Here is a 22,378-nt window from a genome sequence, read left to right on the forward strand (position 1 = left end):
TCTTTTTTCTGTACTTTTTTTTTAGTTTTTTTTTTCTCATGCCTAAGCCACTTGTCAAGTTTGTGTGTGTGTTTGAATGAGTGACTAGTTGGTTTCAAAGAGGCCTGTCTTCTTTCTGTCAGCAGGTTTTCTAACCTGCTAGGGCTAATCACTGAGGTAATTACTGTTAATTAGGATCATTAATCATCAGACCTGTCAGTCCCTTTTACTGCCTGGTGTGAGTGTGTGTGCGTGTGTGTGTGAACTGACCCAGAGAGTTTTTCCTGTGTCTGCTTTTATACTGTAATCTCCCATCACCTCATTATTATTAAGTAGACACCAACATGCCAATCAATGAAGATCCATTTCAGATACTGATCCAAAAAGAAAATAATATTGATTTCATTGGTGAATTAGATTTGCAGATAACAGTTTACATGTAGCTTTATTTTGTCTCCATTTGTGTTAAATCAGGGTGTTTTTGCAGTAACGGCTCTTAGAGTTTTAAAATGCTTGCAGTGTTTTACAACATAAACACTAACAAATTAAAGGAATTATTTCCAACTTTTCATGTCATTGAATCATCTGCAGTGAAGGACATTTACTGAATCTTAATCTATGAAGGAAATTTGAGGGAAATGAAGAATACAGTTCATTATTTGGAAACCCTAAAACGCTTTAATGTAACTGTACCAAGTGAGGCCCAATGGAGAGATATAATCTGTTTATTTATGAATAAGCTGTACATAATTTCATGGGCACTTTTACAGCAATTACAATCTGTGGTAGCAGTGATGCACTTTAATACTTCATGAAAACTGCTTATATTTACCACACAATGTGTTTATAGTACAAGACACAAATGTAGTCACAGGCATTACAGATTCTCCTGTTTCACATTTAAAACCCAACATAAACAATCCTGCATGTAGTGTGTGAATAGTGTTTATTCATTCAGCAGATCCAGTGGAAGTCTCTGCAGCTCAGACTTTAAACATGCTGTCCCAAATTGAATCAGGGGTTGATGCATGGTCCCATTTTCAAGAGAGACTGTAAACATCAAAAGCTCTGTTGCAAATCTTCATTTCCTTTTCTCTATTCTTGTTGACGCTGTCATCCAGTAACAATAATCGGATCATGAAGTGAACCTGTATTGGTTATTTTTAGGAACACTGTCTCTTGAAAGTGCCTAATCTTTTACCACCCACTGTTCGGCTTTTGGGATTCTTGTTCTGGGCAGAACGTTATATGGACTACAATGAGCGATTGCTGCATGTACTGTAAATGCTGTGCTCTAATATGTACATTTTAAGTGGCCTAATTTTCAACAGCTTTGGTCCAGCGATATTAAACTGTATCTTATATGATGGCAGGTTATGCAAGCAAAAAGTACTACTCTGACTACTTTTGTCAGACCCTAGTCAGTGTTCAGGTTCAGGTAACTAAACCATACAAAGACTTAAGAAATGATGTGAGGCAAAAAGTTTGCATCACCTTAAGTAAATCAAAATGTTTGTTTTCATCAACATAATACTTGCACTTTAGTACAAATGTTCCTTCATCATCACAAATAACAAAAATGATCAAGTGTCATCTTCAGCAAAGTCACAAATATTAACAAACACAATATATCTAAGCTGATAAAGCAGAATCACATCCTTTCATGTCTTGGCAACAAAGTTTTAATAACTGCTTGAACCACATTTGACACCAATAACCTCAAGCAAAGTGCTTCCTATAGCTGTGGATAAGACCTTCACACTATTTAAGACTCTTAAGGTGTGTATAGCTCTTTTGAGGTCATTCCACCACATGTCTACTGGGATTGAGAACTGGGCTCTGCTGGACTACTCCATTAGGCAGATTTTGCGTCTCCAAAGCTCTTTTACTCTTAATTTTCAAGTGAGTGGGTAGATCTCCAGGGGAAAATTAAATGGTTTGCTGAGAACAACAAAAACAGTGAGGAAGGAAAATTTCTCTCAGGAGACCTCAAAGTCCTTTCAGGGGTCACCAGAGTGGAACGTGTCACGCCCGTTGATTTGGAATGATTTTTTTTTTTTTATGCAATTTGCCCTTCCTGACACGACCCTACCATTTTATAAAATTAAACAAAATAAATTAGATTTTATTTATTTATTTATTTTTCTATGATCATGCCGCCCTATTTTAGATCTAAGTATCCAAAAGAAACAGCAGGAGACCTGACAAAGTCCTTAGAGGTAACTGTAATAAAAGTTAACATCTCTACAGTCGTAAACTGCTCAATTCTGCATTGTTTGACAGAAAAGCGTGCAGAAGCCATTGCTTACTTCTATTTATAAGGCAGTTGGGTTGGAGTAGTGTAGGGAGCATGTGAACTATCCACACGAATGTTGAAAGATTATGTTGAAGAATGAGACTAAACTGTAACAGATATGTGTTGCGAGGTGACTCTTTCATTGAGGAGAGAAACAGAATTTCCACAGTCAAACATAGTGGAGGCTATGGCTAAGGTTCAAAATATCGATTTGGCAAAGCATAATTCTATGCCAATATGCATATTTACACAAATGTTGCGGTATCCATGCCCAAGGAACATACATCAGCTGCACATTAAACTGCTGTAGTGGTGTATCACTACAGGCATACATGACTTATTCACTACAAGGTGGTAGCATATATTTAAACTGAATCCTGCAAACTTCATCTGCTAGGACGGATTCTCTCCATTTTTTTTTCTTGAAGGAAAAAGCACAATTGCAAGCAATGCACAAGAGAAAAACAGGCTTCTAAAGCTGGCAGACCACAAACTGATGTCTTACTGATTGCTGAGTCAGACATCAGCAACTGATTGCTACAAGGTAAAATAACATATGGAGCTGGAGGGCTTTCTGGAGCAGCAGCCTGCAATATGTGCTGGTTTACTCTTCTCTGATGTGTGTAGAAGTGTGAAGAAGCTGTGGGTTGTGCTGAAGATATTGCTAAATCCTTAAAGCGGCTAATAACACTGACAAAAGTAATGTCAGAGGAGAAGACACCAACAGTTTCCATCATTGCACTGCTGAGCTCTCAGCTGACGCACAGAGCTTAGGCCCTGCATCAAAACCGCTGAGACTGAGGACCTGGCTGAATGGTACATAAGCGACAAACACTTACAGTCATGGCCTCTGCATTAGACCCCAGGTTTAAAATGCTGCTTTTCATGTGTGAGGAAGAGAAACAATACCTTTACCACTGTGATGATGGCAATAACAGCAATGATTCCTCAGGTGAGCTTTTTCAAGTTTATTTAATATGCATAATGATGAAGTAAAATTTGTACAAGACAAACGTGCAATTAAAAGTCTTTGTTGGCAAAAAAATTAATAAAACAAAGAAAATCCAAAGTTAATCTCATGGCCGTATGATGTGTTTTTGATGTGCCCTGTGCTACCTAGTGTAGACTCTACAGTACTCATTTATCAGCCACAGATGCTGAAGTACTCACACTACAACACATTTTTTCTGTAATGCTACTAAATTGGGGCAAAACTTTGACAATATAATTATAAATTAACTAATGACTAAAATCAAAGATATGTATTTGATAAAAGGTCAGCTTGTGTCCACTCCATCCACCCAGTCCCTGGTTTCCAAACAGAACACTGCAAACACATTTTACAACACACTAAAATCTGGGGAATGAATGGGTTGCCAAAGCACAGCTGCTGTAGTAATATGGACCCAATTTCATCTATGTGTTTATGACTGCTGACCACATACTACATATACAGGACTTGGTGTGTCTTTGTGCACGTGTGTGTGTGAGAGAGAGAGAGTCATGAATACTTAAACATATGTGAACATTTTTCATGTGTAAAGGAATCTGTGTGTGTTTGTGTTGTACGTTTCTGTGTAGATCTATGTTCACAGTGCTGACAGCAGGTCAAGATGACATGAAGAATGTGGGTCTTATTGTGAAAGGTGGAGACACTCATACACATGGAACAAGGGGGCTTTTCAGGGAGAGTAAGGTTGAAGTGAGGACGTTTTCCATGATTACATTTAAACAGTCATTGAGTGGGCCCTGTGAAAAGATGGAAAAGTTTGCTCAAGTACATGGCTTTCTGTTAAAGTTGTGTACTTATGTGCATATATATCTGCACATAATTAAATCTTTATCAATAACTAGGATGTTCACCTTTTTTTGTTTTTTCAAACAAAGCAGCATGGAGTGTTTGCATTACAGTAATGGCAGTATGAAATTTAACAAAGCTAATTGTCAATGTCCCATGTATCTTTTTTTTATGTCATAGCATGACTGCCCCCATGTGGCCAAACTGCAGATAAGATGGAGAATCCACAGCAAGGCTAGAGTCTTTGGAGTTTTATTAGGTTTATTATTCTTATTCTTATTGTTTATTATTAAATTAAAATCTTTAAGCTCTTTTAAGGATAGTTTTCAGGATAGTTTTAATCAAAGGCAGCCTCTCTGATCATTCACACCTGGAAGTTGCCTAGCACAACCACAACCATAATAGTAGGCCAGGGATTGACCTGGCAACCTTTCCATTACAAATTCACTTCTTTAATTAACGTTAACTTTTTTTAAACAAAATTAAATACACTTATGATTTCATTTCTTTCACATTTTATGTCATTCATTCATGGAATTTCTAACAGAAAGGAATTCCGTCTTTCCGTCCAGAAAGGAAAACCGTCCTTCCTGTCATGATTCAAAATGTAACCTTTTTATAATTACACTTTAACTCAGCATTTTTTTTCCCCCAGTGTCAAACAGATGAGGGATTTCAACTTGAAGTAACTGCATGTTTTATTGTGTTAATCAAAAACGATCTGACACGACATTTCACAAAAACCTCATGGAGTATTACCGTGCACCATGTTAACTTTGGCCTTTGATCTTTGAACTTTCACCAACCCCTCAATAGACATGCACCACAGTTCTTTCCCATTATATGCAGAGCTCTGCTTCCCCTCCCAAACTCTCTCTCCCACACACACACACACACACAAACCACAAGCACACGTTTCACTCTCTCAAACATAAGCCTCTCCTTGTGAGTTGTCATACAGGGGTGTGTCACAAGGCGTGGGAAAAAACAGGACTCTTGCATGGAGAACTGTGTGAGCAACAAAGAATCTAATAGAATACTATTCAGGAAGAGCTCCCCATTGGCCATAAATGTACAAAATAAAATTGTTGAGGATGAGTCCTATTTTCAGCAGAACATGAACAATACAGATGTAAATCTACATTTATAAGAAAAATAAAAATCCACCACAACATATCAGCTTATCTTTGCACATAAATACATAGGAGTAGTAGTAATAATAATAATAATAATAATAATAATAATAATAATATATTCAACATTGTGCTTTCTGTCTATCACTCTTTCTTGCCACCACATCATTGTCAAATGCGTTAGCCACTAACATTGGTCATGCAATTTTAAAAGAGCACAAAACAATCACTGGCTTAAAAGGGAGACTCAGGTAAGTTTGACATCACTACCGTGTAAATGATCTCTTATAAAAGCAAAATAAGATCTAAAAACTTTTTCTTTTAGCCTTTGAACTACTATTTTAATTATATTGAGCCAAAATGAAATTTCTTGTCTTATTTTAACACTGAATCGTCTGTTCCTGGATGTGATGTCAAAATGCAGAGTGTCCCCTTTACAGGCGTCATTTCAGTTTAAGGAGTTAATTACACCTCTATGAAAAAGGTGTATATAAATAACAACAACGATTCCATACATCTAAAATCCACTCATAGACCTAGTTTTTGCTGCCTCCTGCTTGCCAAAATACATTTAATTTTGATCCAAGCTTTGTCACACTAGAGCCACATGTAGATGTAAGAATACTGTTACTAAAATACATTGTCTGAGAGAAAAACCAAAATGTTCTTAATACATTTGTGGCAGCAGCACAAATTAAACCATATATCCTGAATAAAAATCATATTGAAATTTCATGAATGCAAAATATAAATGCATGTTTTATCTTACAAGGCCAGCTGCTGTCTTTCTTGTGGATATACAATGATATAATAATCGTACCACAGGTTGGCTCTTCTTCTGAGCCTGTACACACAGTGAACACTAGGGGGAAGCTACACACACATTAGCACACACAACTGAAAAACTAGGTTTGTTTACAGAGAACACACAGAGATTGGACTAAAGACAGGGAAAAGGAAGACCTTATCATACTAACTGTCCATTAGGAAGAGATGACATCATTAAGCAGCAGAAGTCAATAATATTAATGACTGTAACAGAAGTAATTACAAGTTTGAATGTGATTACGGTCTATAAAAAGTCAGAATGGAAGTATTTTTTTTTTTATTAAGATGCATTGTGGGTGGCACTGAAGAACAGCTTTCTGTACATTTTATTGTGCTAAATGAGGAGGTGGTTAAGGTGGTGATCTCCTAATATTTGCATATATCTATTTATTACAAACAGCATATGCAAGTAAAGTGTAAAAGAGCAAGGAGTAAAAGTACTGCTTAAAATACAAAAATCCATAGTTTCACTCATAAATATCATGCTAATATATGTACCATACTGTAGCCCAAATACATGACCTGTCATATGTGGAGTCCAAAATATGTTTTCTTTACCTTCTCATCATATTAATGCTTCCACCCAAGTCACCATGTTTATGATCTCTCCTCGCAATAAATACATTAACCACTGCCAAAAAAAGATAATAATTTGTTCATTTTAATGTGAGATTTTGATCATGTTTAAACTCTTATTTAATATCTACAGTACTTTCAACCACTGTAAATTTACTTTTCCAACTACAATATGGAGTTTTAGAGAATTTAGACTCTTTTTTTTTTTTTCATGCTCTGACTGGAACATCGTGGAATGCAGTAGTCTTTCCCCACCCCTCATTCCATAGTGGTTTGGAACTGTAAATCAGTATAATGACATCTGGTTGGATATGATTACTTCTCAACCAGGACTACATTGTATTGTTTGATTTATTTTTGCTGCAACATGCCTCAATGTGCCTAAGAACACTACTAAGTAACGTACTACATAGTATCACCAGTTCACCATCATGCTGATCTATTCCACAGGCTGCCCCATGCCACTTGCATTTCTTCCTCATCTGTGAGTGCATTTTGTAATATGCACATAAAAATAAGTGAAAAGTGAAGTTAAGTAGTAATATGTGCACCAAGAGCCCCACAGGAAATTAATTCACCTTTCTGTTTTAACAAATATCTGTCTGCATGCTTGTGCAATCACACAAATAACAGTGAAGAGTGTGTCCAGAGACCATTGCTTTGTAGCATATTCCAGTTGTCAAGTTTTGCCGTTCTTTCCCATTGTGCACGACACTCAAGTCCGCCATAGTTTATAGTGGTATCAAACTGTCAAGTTAGAAAAGCCATGAGGAGAGTTCATCTAAATCTTTGAGGCTGCTATTGATCGAAGTGGTCTATATAAGAGAGTAGGTGTTCGTATTGTGACTCACTATCCATGTAAGACACATGTAGCTCACTTTTAAGAGGTGATCATCCTGTGTACACTCAGTAGCAAAGGGAATAGTGGGGTGTGTGTGTGTGTGTGTGTAAGGTTTTTGCCTACAGACAAAAATTGATTTTACTCCAATGTAGCTGCTTCATTGCTCAGCTATACTAGCGGAACAGTGTAAAGGGATCGTGCAGAATCATTTTGGGCAATAGGGCAGCACATGCAGGGACTGGCCAGTGGGACAAGAACATAGGAATCGGGTACCATATAGCAGGGCATTCATAGATAAATATACACAGTAGAGGAGGTGCTCTGTGTGTGTGTGTGTGTGTGTGTGTGTGTGTGTGTGTTTGTGTGTGTTGTATCTGTATGTGAAAAACACCTCCAGGAGTTCTTGGTCTCTCAGTCTCGTTCTATCATACTCCTCCTTTCTCCATGTATCAGTCATTTGTTTCTCCCTCCTATACCACATTTTTAATGTTGTTACTCCCCTGCACTACGTGGTGCCCGAGGGTTTGGTTTCCCATCGTGGGTCCGGCGATTTCTCCCCTTTCTTATGTCCTGAAGATGTTTCCACTTCTTATTAGGTGGGTGGACAGCAGGTCCCAGAGGCAGAATGTCCTTTGCTGAGGCAAGGAAAGTCTTATCTACCTGGTCACTCCCGGCATTCTTGCGTGCCCAAACTTGCTCACAAATCTGGTCGACAGCACTTAGGTTAGGATGGTCCACGAGTGTCATGAAGTCACGGTACCAAAGTTTTTGATTGGTCATCGAGGGCCCACCTCCACTACGGAGGTCTAATCTGATATGGGCGTCGGAGGGTGGATTGGAGATAGACGTGGATGTTGAGGAGACAACTTCCAAGGTGATGCCTAGTAAGGTTTGGGTGAAGCCGTGTTCCAGTGTGTGGCACTGGTAAATGCCGATATCTCTCTTCAGGACACGGCGAATCAGAAGGCCTCTGTCTGTTTGGAGGATGCGGTCATCTAGATGCACCTGGAAAACAGAGCAGAGTGAATAAAATGAGGGGGCTAAACAATGTGTATAACTGATATATTGTGAAATAGTTTTGCCAACATCACAAAAAAGGTTACATTAATTGCACAGGGTGGGGCATTCTAGTTTGATAATATGCAAGCTCCTGGAAAGCCCTTAATGAATTTGACAAAGTTATAACCTATTCATTGTCTCACATCTCTCTCTCACCTCCTCTCTTGGGTTCTGTGCATGTTTCTGGAAGGTCCAAGTGACTCTGGCCTGAAGTGATTTGGGAATACACTCTAAGAAAGTGCTGCTTCCCTCAACTCCATAAAGCTTCCTTTCTGCCACGCGGTGCTTATGGTGGTCTGCAGGAGGCAGCAGAGACAAAGATATTATTGCTCTGCTTTAACTCAGTAGGCGTGTGCAGGGCCAGGCCAGAATTGGGAAAAAGCAAAAAGGCAAGGGCAGATCATTGCAGAAAGGCCAGAACAAAAAGTCCAAACAAGGCAAGAAGAGATGGGACCAACCAGGGAAAGACTAAGAAGTCAGAGCTAACATTTATAAACATTCCCTCATCATTACAGGCCTTAGCTAGTCCTGAGGAGAACTTTACCGTCCACTTGCATTACAATTAAAATAGGTTAACCACATTATTTATTGGTATGACAGTGATAATTGCAGCCTCTTTATTGGCAAGTTCACAACAGTCAAGGGGGGTAATCTAAACATTTGGTCAGGTTGATGTGTAGTATCAAACAGGGACTCCATTTCATCATTCACATGTGCAAGATGCATGACAGACACTGGTGTAAAACTTGGCAAATATACACCTAATATACACCCTGGGGGAATGCTACTCTCATCAGCAGCAATTACTCTGACCTTCATTAGTTTTACACAACCGAACTTTCGTGCCAAATGACGTAATTGTATTACCCAGGAGTTCCTTCAGTTTGAGTGATTAGCCTGATTCAGCTATGTGGCAGAAAGACAGATAGCAACAGAATGCTGGTATTGTGGTCTGGCAAGACAGGGGTCACTGTGATTGAATGGGGGAAGGATTTTTAATTCTGTGGCTGAGGGACAGTAAGATGTCAGATGCCAAGAGTCTCTGTTAGTCAAAGCAGGAGCAGAGTGAGTCTTTGCTCTTATAATTTGAAAAAAACTTCTGGAGAAGTAGATAGTATAAAACTGATGGATCAAAACAAGGATTGAAGGTCTGAGTGATATGTGTGCTGCTCACCTTTTCAATCAAATTATATTTACAAAATGAAAAATAAAACATTGGAAAATGTAATCATATTTTGAGTAGATATTTCATATACAATATATCAATGTAATATTAGACTTTTGGACTTTCTGTCTTTATAATATATAATGGAACATTACTTTTAAATGGAAACTTCTGATTTTCCAATTTTCTGTTTTTCTATCAGTCTTTAATACAATTTTCCAATTGATTTTATTTTTCATTTTGTAAATAGAAACATTACCTGATATGTGTTACACGGAAAAAAATTGTTTCATTTAAAGAACAAGCAATACACTAACAACATAGGTACATGGGCATCTACACGCTGAGAACTTATTTTGAGGGGGGTGGTCTTCTGTTTTCTATATTCTTCACTACTATTTGAAAAAACACATATGCAAAAACTTCATATGCATTTGGAGTTATCATTATTACAGTGCTCTCCATGGATTAAAATGGGCAATGCCTCTTACCTCCAGAGCAGAGAGTGTTGGGGTCTCCATTCCTCACATCCTGGCGACGAAAACGCCTGTAAAACATAGAAACTAGATTTTGGATTTGTGAATTAAAAAATGACATCCGGTGTTTCACATGCAATAGGTTAGTACCACAGACCTCTTGGTGTTTGGCAGGTAGCGAGTACAGGATGTACCATCCCAGGCACAATACGGGTCTCTGGCTAGACAGCACTCAGCACAGGCCTTTCCATACACACTGCAGCGGTGAAGGGGAACCTGGGCAATGCCTGTGTCGGAGCCTACATACAGCTGTTGCTGTGAAAAGAAGGATGATTGGCAGAGACTTGTTAAAATGTTAAGGTTTAAGGATTATTGTTTAAGGAATGCAGCAAGTTACTTAAGTGCTTACTCTTTTAGAAGAGATCTGCATGTTGCTGATAGATGATGCATCCTGGAGCACAGAGGAGAACAGTTTCAGCAAATTACTGCACTGCTTGTATACTTTAATGTCCGAAATTGTTTTTCAATTTTATTGGCAAATTCTTTGCACATCAAATATACAGTATAGAACAGTATACAGTTGTATAAACTCTATCCCTGCAGTGTTTCTGGCACCCTTGGCAGTCTTACTATATATTTACCCACACCTTTAACAGTTGACAGTTAAAGGGGTTCTTTTCATCAAATGCTGCTCCTGTTTTCTTGAAAGACATCGTCGGTGATTGATTGGGCCAAAAAGTTTAAGTTTATATCCTTTCCAAGCTTTTCCAGCTTTTAACGACTGTTTTATTTTAGATCATTGTATCTGGACAAATGTATAAAATTCTAACAATTTTAAAAAGTACAAGGGTGGCTAAATGCAAATTCCAATGACTCTTTTCAGTTGTTGGGAGCAGTGGATTATATTTACTTCCTTTTCCTCTTTTCCCAAGGATTGCAAGATATTAAGTTGCCTCTTTAGCCACAAAAAAATAGATACAGTATTCTTACTTTGAAGACCTCCAACTCTTCCAGTAGAAGTTCTTCCATATTGTTCCAGCTCTCCTTAGGGACATTGATGACCTTTAGCACTGTGCCTTTATCTGCAGAACAGTAATGTTTTACCAATGTTTCATTCTTTTTAGGTTTAAATATGAAAGGGTGACCCTAAAAACAAATCCGCACCTGTGCCGATGAACATAACGTCATATTGTCCGTCAGCGGCATTGACTCTGTCCACAGCGATCTGTGTGAAACTGTAGTCCATGTTGGTTCTGACGAAGATGGGCCGTCGGGTCATTGGATAGACCGGATTATACATCAGAGGGTGGTGGCGTGCAAACTGAATCACATCGTCCGGGAATCCCTTAGTGGATTCAAAGCTGCCGAATGTCTTGCTAGGACACTAATGGAAGGCATTAAAATAAAGTTTAATTCATAAGGCCATTGTGTGTGCACACTTGGAATTTAAAACAAATGTCATATATAAGTAAATTAATATACAGTTAGGAGATGCAGCACAGTTATTTTTGCTAAATTTAAATAGGTATGCAAAGTGATGCAGGGCATTTTAGTTTATTGTTTTTTATTATTATTTTTCTGTAAATCCTGATACAATCATTATAATATACATTATTTTGATAGAAATTTGTCCTGGGAAGTTGTGTTTTAATGCTCTAAGCTCCTCTGTCTTTAAGCTCCTCTGTCATGACTAGATTTGTGGTCTCCTCAAGTCCTTGAATAATCCTGCCAATTACACTGCAGCTCTGCAGAACATGACTGACTGTGCACATCCTCTTCTTAGAGAGTCTTTGCCATGTTTGCACACAAACATTCCAAAATGACTTGTATTTGATAGTAAATTTATGGCTCATTTACAACATTTCAGTTGGCCTGAGGCAAACAAAGCCACAGGCCACAGAGAATTGTTGTGAGGTCCCAGGAAGGTGAGAGAGATTTTTTCCAGGTCAGGGTCAAACTTCCTCCTCCAATTAAAATTCAAGTCTGACTTTTATTGCGGTGCACTAAAAGTTTATTAAATGTGGTGTGGCAGTATGCAGTGTTAGTAGTTTTCATATTAATTATTGTTTTTATTTCATTTCCAAGCCTTGTGATGCATTTCTTGTTGAATCCATACAGTTTGCTCAGAGTGTGGAAAAACTTTTGATCTGGGTTTTGCATTTTAACACTGAAACTGCTTACTATGCAGTCTTGCATAATTGACCTGTAAACATGATTGTTTTCATTTAATTTGATTAGTTCCACAAATTTAACAACCCAGTGAGGTGGTGATGGTGTAAGAGAGGGTTTTCTGTAGACCAAACATAATTGCTATTCAGCCGTCGTACAATGGGGATTGTTCTGCTGTAGCAGTAACAGCTGAAGCTCTGCATAGCAAATCCTGCTGTCGCTACTTTTGCGTGCTTAGCAAAATGTAAGAACCCTAATAAGCATATATTGATTAGGAAGATTGCGGAGTGCTTTTGGATGAAACAAGGGTCTAAAACTGAGCACTGCAAGTGCATGAAGTGCCGTATGCTACATTATTGCAGTTTTTAATGCAGCTTTTACAGTGAGAATACTGAGTAGCAAATATGAAGTCCTCAAAAGTGAATTCTAACACAGGCACAAATTTATCAACCAGAGACTAGTAGCAGTGCCGCATTAAAAGTACTCCTCTACAATTGTAAGATTTACATTATGGATATTCAATTTTAATATTTATAACTTTACAGTTTTTGACATACCATTCCTGGGCGAGGATAGGGGACTTTTCCCTGGAAGGGGATCCACTGGTAGTTAGGTCCCTCTTTGTGAGCAAATGGCCCCAGGAAGGCCCTCCGGATGTCATTCATGGAGTAGAGGCACACAGCTGAGCCTTTAAATACACTGCTGCTTGGGGACAGAGGGTGCAGGGTTAGATGCATCAAAATACACACATAACACACACACAGACAATATGAATGGACTCTGACCTGGAAGTAGAAAACACAGTGTAGACCAGAGGGTTCTTTCTGTCTCTTGTCTGCAGCAGGAACACATCGCCTGAGGACAGTCACACACACACACACTTACTCAGTTCAGGTGGTGGTACTCCAGAGGTCAAAGGTTGAAACAAAGATAAACAAAGCCCTATGGCCATGTCTTACAGATATTTCACTGATAACTGAGGTTCAGGTTATAGAACAAAATACTGCTGTTTAAAAGTGTGTCTATGCCACTTTATTAGGTACATCTGTAAAACCTAATGCAATCCGTTACAGCAGTTCTTCCATGAATTCCACTTTTTCGAAGGTCATAATTTCTCAGTTTTCAAGTCACAACTGTCAGAAAGATAATAATTTCACTATGTGTTCGAGGCCGTAGTGGGTGAAAGAATTGCAATCGAGTGCATTTTAGTAAGAGGTTGTTGTTATACACTCCAGTATGACTCAACCAGCCACTATGTCCTCAATGATAAACACATGGTAGAATTATCACCTTATTGACAGTTTCAATTTAAAAACTACGAAATTATAAGTTTGTAGAAGTAGTAACATTTGTGGCAGAGCTGCTTTGTTGCATTGCATTAGATTTTACAGGTGTACCTAATGAAGTGGCCAGTAAGTGTATATTTTAAAGGGAGGTCCTTTCTGAAGGTGTAGCCTCAGGTATGGTCAGAAAATCCTTGGTCATAATAGGTGAGTCACTGTTTATTTGAGGAACTCTGATGGACAGATGTAGCCTTGGGGGCTTAATCCTCATAGAATTAGTGTTAGAGTTTGGACTCGTTTTTCACTTGGTACACCTTTCACAAAATAAGCACAAAGACAGATCATATTGTAGCCCTTGGATATATTCAGTGAGACCAATCAAAAACATCTTGACAGCTTGACTGTTTGGCTGCTTAACTTACGTACTTGGACAAACAAGAAAGCGACTAGATTTGTGGTTTAATACTTAGATTTTTGAATTGTGAGGCTCACTCTAACATTAGAGACGAAAGATTAACCCACCAGTGTGGCAAATGCTGTGTTTATACATACCCCATAGCCCACAGAATCTTACTTGCTCAATCGAACACACCACACATTCCTAACACTTAGTATTTTGGTTTTTGAAAAGATTAAAAAAAAGAACATTATCAAATTCTTTAGATGCACTGTCATTGCTATAATACCCTCAAAATTTGATGAGCCTGTCATGCAGAGTTACGATTGTGAAGTTGTGATTAGTCATAGATTTTCAGAGGATGGCTTCAGTTAAGGGACAGCTGTTGCAGTTGTTGAGCTTAGGGATATTTTTCCTTGTCTTAGCAACATTGTTTGGCTTTAGGAAGTCATATTTTACCAGATCATACATAATGCACATCTCTTAGTTATGCATATTTATTAAAAGAAAGGTTGGGTGAACTGGCACTGGACAATCTGGTGAGTGAGTTTAAAGTAGAGTTATGTCTCTATCATTACAACATTTCATTTGCCACAATTTATGCTTTATAAATTTACCTTCACTTCAAGATCCTCTGTAATGAAAACACATTATTATTTATTTTGTCAAATGAAGACTTACCAGAGAGCAAGAGCTCTGGCTTTGGATCAGGCCAGACTCCGCTACCAATTAATCTCTCACTCATGCTTTCGCCAAATCTCAAGGAATGTTTGGCTGAATGGTAATCTACAATTGAGGTCAACAATCCACTTTAATTTATTATGCTTTCCTTGCATTTCTCTCCCATTGCACTCACAGTATCTGTTTCTGGGGCAAAGCAAGGTTGGAAAATCAGCCCAAATTTCTAGTCTTTATTTAGCTTTTTCTGGCTTCTGAAGTATCGGATTGCTCTACAATGCTGCTAATATTATAAAGTGCTAATGTTTGTATCAATTTATATTTTTACATTTTGTTAATTGGCTTTATAAAGTTGATGGTAGTCGTACTGGGGATAAAGGTGGGCTCCCTTCAACTTTTATTCGAGTTTCTAGTAACATGTATTAAATGTAGTATGTTTGGTCATATGAATTGATACAGATCCAGAATAGTATCTGTCGCACTGACTGTGTAAACTGTCGCACTGACTGTGTGAACTTACGGAGCTCATCAAAGTATGTGTCGCTGCCGTCAGCTCCTGGTACCGAGCAGATCAGACGCGTTTTAAGGAATGTTGTCCACTTGTTTACCAGACTCCGCTGACCACCCATGTCATTCTAGTTTAAGACAAAACAGTCAAGCCATTTAATGGGACATAAAATGTAAATTTGTTATAATGTGAAGGCAGGATACCAGTCACTCATAACTGGGCTTGCTAAACTTTGGTGATCAATCAATGTCTCACCCTGCAGAGTTGTGCAATGCGGGAATAGGTGGATTTTCCAAGCCCCTGGGCTTCAACAGCTGTCTCACGGAAGAAGAAAAATATCTTGTCGTCATCCGGGTTTTCACTCTCTGGGACCCAAAAGGAACCAACAAACTTTGGTTCTGGTAGACAGTAATAAAGATAAATCATGTTAGTTTTTGTCCAGATTCAGTAGAACATAAACAAACCGGCACAACACACAAACACGTGCATACCATTAAGCCAACGTGAGTCATGCTGTTCTGTGCGGATGGAGGGCTGTTTCCCAAGGCTTCTAAAGATGGTGAAGTCCCGCCCCATCAAGTCTGTGGCTACACCTGCATATAGCTCATCCCCTAAGACACAGAATTCATCAATGGTTCAAAAATCATAGACTTTCTAGGTGGCATTATCTAAATTTTGGGCTTGGGCTACGTGGAATCAGTCATGGTAAGACCTTCCATTCGACGAGCCAAACCTAAAGTAAAAACCAATAGCTAAAGGCTAAGTAGCTCATATTAATGTGCTTGGGTTTAGTTACCAACGAGCACAGAGGCAGCATTGTGGCGAGGATCATACGGACTCTTTCCTTTCCCATCCTCCACCTTAGAGGGGTCAATCCTGAACACATGGTCCTGATGGTGAAAGAGAGAGGGAGGAAAAGGAGAATTGGGATTAAAGAATACACATACGCATTTTGTTAATTTTGTTATACTCGCATAAAACAATGGAATATTGCTCTTAGGCAGTTTGTGTGTTTGTGTCAATTTTGTTTTGTGTATTTCTTACCTCCATTCTGTGTCCTACCTCTACAAAGGCACAGGTAGGGTGGAAGGCCCCAGTTCCACAGGCATACAGGTGGGTGCGGTTATAGTGGTGCATGATCTTCACATAGTTTACACAGTCAGACTGGAAGACGTATAAAAAATTACATTGTTAGTTTAACCATGAATCATAAATAAATACTGAATCCTTTTTTATTTATACTGACCGATCAAACTTAAGTATACACTGCAGTACAGGCTGGTGGTTAGTGGCATTTAAAGTAATCTATTCTGTGTGGATTTCATTTGTAAAATGTCAACTATTCCACAGTGTTGTGACATGTAACCTAAGCTCTAGATCAATTTAAAAGTGTAAAAACAAGCATAAAAAAGACTAAACTGAAGAGAGACTGATATAATGCCCCAGTCCCAACTCTCCCTCTTAGAACTAACGCTTGGTTTTGGAAGTTCACGTTTAGTGTAGGAATGTCCCAATAAACTTAAGCACTATGGCGTAGGGAGAAGCGGGGCAAAGTGGTAAGAAAACGGCTTGTTTTCTCTTATTGCTAATGTCGGTATATTGTGATTTTCAGCAGTAATGTTGGCAGGTGTGTATAGGAAATGTACTCAGTGTTACAGAGGTGCCCCTGTGTTTTTACATTCTTCGGTTTTACCAGGGACTTCTCAGTAAGCGACACGGCCGATTTGGCTTTGACGCATCATGGTCTTGAGGGGCTTTCCCATTTCATGGGAGATATTTCAGCCAGCTCGTTGTCGAAGGGAAACTCAAAAATCTGCCAGCACTTGAAAATGAGGAATAGAGGCATAAAGTAGGAATTGTGATTGGGCCAATGTGTGCTCTCACTTCCTTTAGACTCAGTGATCCTAGTGACGTACATTCCTCACATAGCTCATCTCCGCCTGTCCTGCTGTGACAACACTGTCGAGTTCCCAGCTCTATCTCCAATACACTGTTGTGACAGTCGGTGTGTCCTTGCTATATACGCACATTCCTCTGTGTGTGAGTGTGTGTGTGTGTGTGTGTGTGTGTATACTAAGGGTGAAATGGTCATGTGAAAAGCTCCTAACAGTTACAAAGATGCATAAAAACAATATAACGTGACAGACATAACAGACAGCAGGAAAAAGAGCCAAGGCTTTCTGCCTTGTTAGCTACATAGGTGCCTACTTTATTGGCTAGATTCTGTTATGGTTTATGTTGGCAAACGATCCAAATTCCTCGAATATGACAATATACACCCAAAGGTTGGTACTGTTATTAATACAAATGCCTTTATCGATGGATAATCTTTGGCATAATAAATATGCATGCTAATATTTCATAGAAGAGTTTGATATACAGCAATGTTATTCTTTTAGGTGAACAGTCATATCCAAAGCATAATATGGTTGAATATAAAATTGAATTGAATTTTGTCAGTTTGGTTTAGAGGAGTTTATGTTCCACCTGTAAGTTGTATGTTATCCGTGACTTGTCTTGGCATGTTTTATACAGGTTTCGGTAAAACCCTGACCCCAGGTAAATTAACAACTGAAACCTTGGGGAGCAAAAGAACATGTAAGGAAGCCCACCCACCCAGTAAACTGCACCTCAGAAGATCATCAAGAGTTACTGAACACGAACAATGAGTGGACAGATTCATAGTTCTGACCTCAACATTAGACTTTGAGATGAGTCATGTTATTTCGCTACCCCATTAAGACGAGACACTGTTATTATCACGATTATATCATCAGGACTATCGCTTCCAGTTTTTAGCATTACCCATACATGACTGTTTTTGATAGTCATGTTGTCTTTACATGACTGAAATTTTCACCCATAAATGGTCTTCACAGTGAGACCTTGCTGTCTTTACACACACTTGTAAATGTGTCTCTCACATATTATGTAACTATATCACACTATTTCTCCTGTGTACTGGTCCCCTGACAGGCCACGGTAACATCTGTCTCTAGGTCATGTTACAAACACAGTTTGACCCCTGGAAGTCACTGGAGTTTCTGTGATATTAATCTGGCCGTCAGCCACCGATTACTATATTGAACAACCACATGTGTTTGTGTCTGTGTAAGCATGCGTGCCTGTGTTGTTTTAATAGAAACAATACAGGTCTGATTTTTCTTCCCAATTTAATTTGTTAATCATCATTAGTCATGTTATAATCATGATTATGCAGGCGTGCCTAAATCACGTTGTGTGTCTATTTGTTTTTGCTATTTTTGTAGTTGACACCACTACAGTAAATTTTTTTTACTATGACTTTTCATCATTAGCGTTACTTTTTTTGTTTGAAAAGTCAACATGACTTGAACTTCTGTTCTGTTTCTAAACTGTATCTGTGATCTTGTATCTACTTTGACTCTTTTATGTTAACGTTTTTCTGTCAGTCTTTCAACCTCACCCAAGGGTGACAGACGTAAAGGCCAGTGGCACAGTGAAATTGTGGCTCATTAGGCCCCACTCACACAAACACACACACCCACACACAGCCTCATCAGTGGTTTAGAACAAAGTGCTGCTTTTAAGCCTTTGAAACACACGAGGGAGTTAGACTCGAAGTTAGTATGTGAGGGTTTGTGTGTTCATGCACATGTGAAGGTGTTCAGCCAATTGACAGAATGACCAAGCTGCTTAAAAACAGGAGACCTGTGTTTCTCATGAAATGAATCGAAACACCCACTCCAACTTTGCCTCCACTCAGGCTGAAAGACACATTTACACTATGTATGAACACATACACACTCAAAAAAAAAAAACACCACGGTTTTACTCTTCCAACATGTACATACCATAAAACATGCCTATTCATTTTCTCAGGATTCCCAGTGTGTCTCACCTACTCAATCTACTTCCCATTGTATTTCAGGATCTTAGTGCATGTGCTTCTGTGTGAGAGGGCATAGGAGAGTAAGGGAGTCAGTTGCACGGAGGCTTGACAAAGTCAATTCTTTGATGTGACAAAAGAGAATAAAGCAGGAGAGAAAGAAAAGGTATAAGGAGAAAAGCCAATTAAAAGACTTTAGAAAGATCAGAAAGGAAGGAGGAGAACGAGGGAGGTGAGTTATACCAGCAATCACATTTCCTCTGTGTGGTTGTTATAGGGTTCACCGGTCAACCTTTGACCTACTACTGACTCATTAGCTGAAACAGTGAGCGCTCTGGCTGTGACCTCACTGTCACATTGGTGCCTGAGCTTTAGGTGTTGTCTTTATGTCTTATAAAGATGTATTGTTCTGCTGTGGTTGTCTTTTTCTTTTCCTTTTCTGTCTTTATTCAAACCACTCTAGAGATGATTAACCCCACCAAACTATTTATTATTTCCGTCATTGTGTGTCCTTCTGCTACTTCTCTCTATGTCCATCTTTGTCTGTTTCACTTGTTTTCACTGGCGAGTGAGTGAAGCTCGTCCTCCTAACCACAAAAACACAATGTTTTCTGTGTGATTAGTATTTTTTAAAAAATGTGTTTTTTTTTTTTTTTTTTTTTTTTTTTTTCGCTTCGTAGAGGAAATCAAAGCTGTTTCAGAGCAGGGAGAGTGAGGGCTGGGCAGAGGAGCGGGGGCTGATTCAGATTCTCATATTTGTCCTAGATGAGGTTACATATTAAAGATGTGTTTAATTAAATAAGCAATGAGTGTTTAATATACTGTATTACCATCTATTCATGGCAGTTAGTACATTAGAATATTGCCAGGTGCAAGTAATTTATTAGAGAGAGAAAACCTAATAAATCTGGATCTGGAAAATAAAGACTCAACCTATATACACAACACATAATATCTCAGGAATACTTTTGGGCACTTCTGCTGAACAGGATAAAGTAACAGGACATTTCTCTCATATTTCTTCTGGAACAGACTGACTTCTGAGTTCTGACCATTTAGAAACTGCAGTATAACTATAATCTGCAAAGGCAAAGAGGGGCTACCTACTTCAAAAAGTGGACTAGAAAGTGCCACTGTATTTGTTGGCATTCCTGTCATTTTCTAGAGAAGGTCATTGAACTCTGAATTGTTAAGAAATAATATTTAACATAAACCTACGAGCAATGCTGGTGCTTCTGAGTCTATGACAGGCTCTCATATCCTCTCACATGTCAGATGTACTATACAGGTTTATGATTCATCCTTTATCCAGTAATATCTATCAGAGAAGGCCTATTAAAATAAGAAGTGGTTTTCAAAGATGGGCTTTTAAAATTCATGATGTAAAGATACTCACTTTGATAATCTCTACTGGATGATTGCTAATCGGAAAGTGATTAAGTGGGTGCTAAAAGGATGGCGTAAACACACAATCCATCACTTCTGTCTGTTTAAACATAGCTCCAGCTTCTGGTGCTGAATCAGGCTCAGCATCTGCCACTTTTTGATTGTGTTTATGTGCATCTGTCTGTGTTTGTGTTAGTGTGTCCGCATGCAAGCTAGGGGGCTTTTCTGTGGTGTGTGTGTTTGATGAGGTGTTTGCCTTATGTGTATTTGTTGATCTACTGATCTACTGTATGTGGTGTACATATTAATTCATTTTTGTAGTGGATAGTAATGCATTTAAATTATTTAAATATAGTGTACACTGAGGATTAAATAGAGTGCACTGCAAAACCCCAGAATGCTTTGTATAACTGTGTAATAAATACAACACATACTGATCACGTCATTCATTTCAAACAGTTTTAAATGTTACGCCAGATCGGTGGCATGAAGTGATGGAAGGTGGAAAATTCCTGTCCTCATATTTTTTTGTAAATATTGAATTATTTTCTATATGTGTGTATGTACGTAATAGTATGTTATGATTCAGAGTAATTTGAGTGATTGGCACTGCTGCGTCACAGCTAGAGCCTTTACTTTGACTGTGGCTTGTCTGTGTGGAGTTTGCTTGTCCTTCCTGTTCTTGTGTGGACTTCCTTCAGTTTACTACCATGCACCAAAGACCTGCAGTTGGCTTAACCTGATGTCTGTTTTTTTTTTTTTATATATGCAGTCCTGTAATAGACTGGCAAACTATCCAGCGTGTACCCCACCTCCCACCCAATGACTAATGGGATTAATTTGTCATTAGGTCCTCCTTCACCCCTGCGGCTTTTAGCATGATAAATGGTTGGGATAGTGCATAAATGGATAATTGTAAAGAGAGGTTGCATAAAGTTTTCTATTTTGTTAAAATTGATTATAAACAATTTTTCCATGAAAAGCAGGGAATAAGTAGACAGATACTTGAGACTCAACATAAGAAGATTATTATTATTATTATTATTATTATTATTATTATTATTATTATTATTATTATTATTATTATTATTATAACAAATAATAAGCAGTACCTCCAGGATTTTGCAGACCTTTTTCTAATTGTTGTGGCTTAAAATGCCTAAATTGCAAGGTTGTGCAAAATTCATGGAGGAATGATGGAATTAATTATTGCGATTGCAACATATCAAATTCCTAAGAGGGACTGAAGGAGACTCTAATGGGAAGAAAAAAGGACTGCGAGAAAACAAAGGGAGTAAGAGAGAAGAGATCCGGTGGGGGAGAAAGATGTTGGCCTCTTCCCACAAAGAAACACTTTTTTGTGTAATTAGGGTCGACTGTGTGAGGTCATCTCAATTCTCAGTGTGTGGGTCAGGGGTCACCCACATATTAGAAGTAAGTAGGTGTAGGTAAAAAAAACATTTTGAACTCAACAAAAGCAGAAATAATAACTGACCAGGGGGAAACTTGTTTCAATGCAACATTTGTCTTGTAAATCCTAATTTTATTTTCTTCCCTTCCTTTGTGCATCGGTAGTGGTTTCACTAATTCTCGCCACCACTCCCCATCTCCACTGTTACTCTTGCTTTCAGACACGCACAAACAGGACACATGTACATAGAAACATGAGCGCACACACACACACACACACACACACACACACACACACACACACACACACACACACACACACCTACACACACACACACACACACACACACACCTCCTGGTCAGGTGAAACTGGAGCCTGGAATCTTGTATGAATGGAGCTCGTTGTCTGTCTGCCACAGCTGTGTAATCATACTGATTAAAGGTTTGTTTAAACACACACACACACACACTTATAAGTGAACAAATGCACACATACACACTGTCCATCACATGAATATAATATATATA

The 22,378-nt window shown here is 38.5% G+C and overlaps 1 protein-coding gene across 2 annotated transcripts in view; it reads right to left on the reverse strand.

Annotated features, from left to right (window-relative positions):
- Positions 1–3,980: 3,980 nt before the first annotated feature.
- sema3b (sema domain, immunoglobulin domain (Ig), short basic domain, secreted, (semaphorin) 3B) overlaps positions 3,981–22,378 on the reverse strand; it is a 66,458-nt gene continuing 48,060 nt past the window's right edge. For both annotated transcript variants that reach the window (XM_067527292.1, XM_067527293.1), the window contains exons 5-18: positions 16,231–16,350; positions 15,983–16,076; positions 15,678–15,797; positions 15,442–15,584; positions 15,199–15,313; positions 13,106–13,175; positions 12,878–13,022; positions 11,316–11,535; positions 11,142–11,233; positions 10,561–10,602; positions 10,309–10,466; positions 10,167–10,222; positions 8,667–8,806; positions 3,981–8,456 (exon numbers count right to left, since the gene is read on the reverse strand). In XM_067527292.1, the coding sequence (XP_067383393.1) occupies positions 7,944–8,456; positions 8,667–8,806; positions 10,167–10,222; positions 10,309–10,466; positions 10,561–10,602; positions 11,142–11,233; positions 11,316–11,535; positions 12,878–13,022; positions 13,106–13,175; positions 15,199–15,313; positions 15,442–15,584; positions 15,678–15,797; positions 15,983–16,076; positions 16,231–16,350 (2,028 nt within the window). In that variant the 3' untranslated portion in view covers positions 3,981–7,943. The remainder of the gene's footprint in view (positions 8,457–8,666; positions 8,807–10,166; positions 10,223–10,308; positions 10,467–10,560; positions 10,603–11,141; positions 11,234–11,315; positions 11,536–12,877; positions 13,023–13,105; positions 13,176–15,198; positions 15,314–15,441; positions 15,585–15,677; positions 15,798–15,982; positions 16,077–16,230; positions 16,351–22,378) is intronic.

This window comes from Channa argus, chromosome 13 (assembly GCF_033026475.1).
Source record: "Channa argus isolate prfri chromosome 13, Channa argus male v1.0, whole genome shotgun sequence".
In the NCBI taxonomy this organism is placed as follows: domain Eukaryota; kingdom Metazoa; phylum Chordata; class Actinopteri; order Anabantiformes; family Channidae; genus Channa; species Channa argus.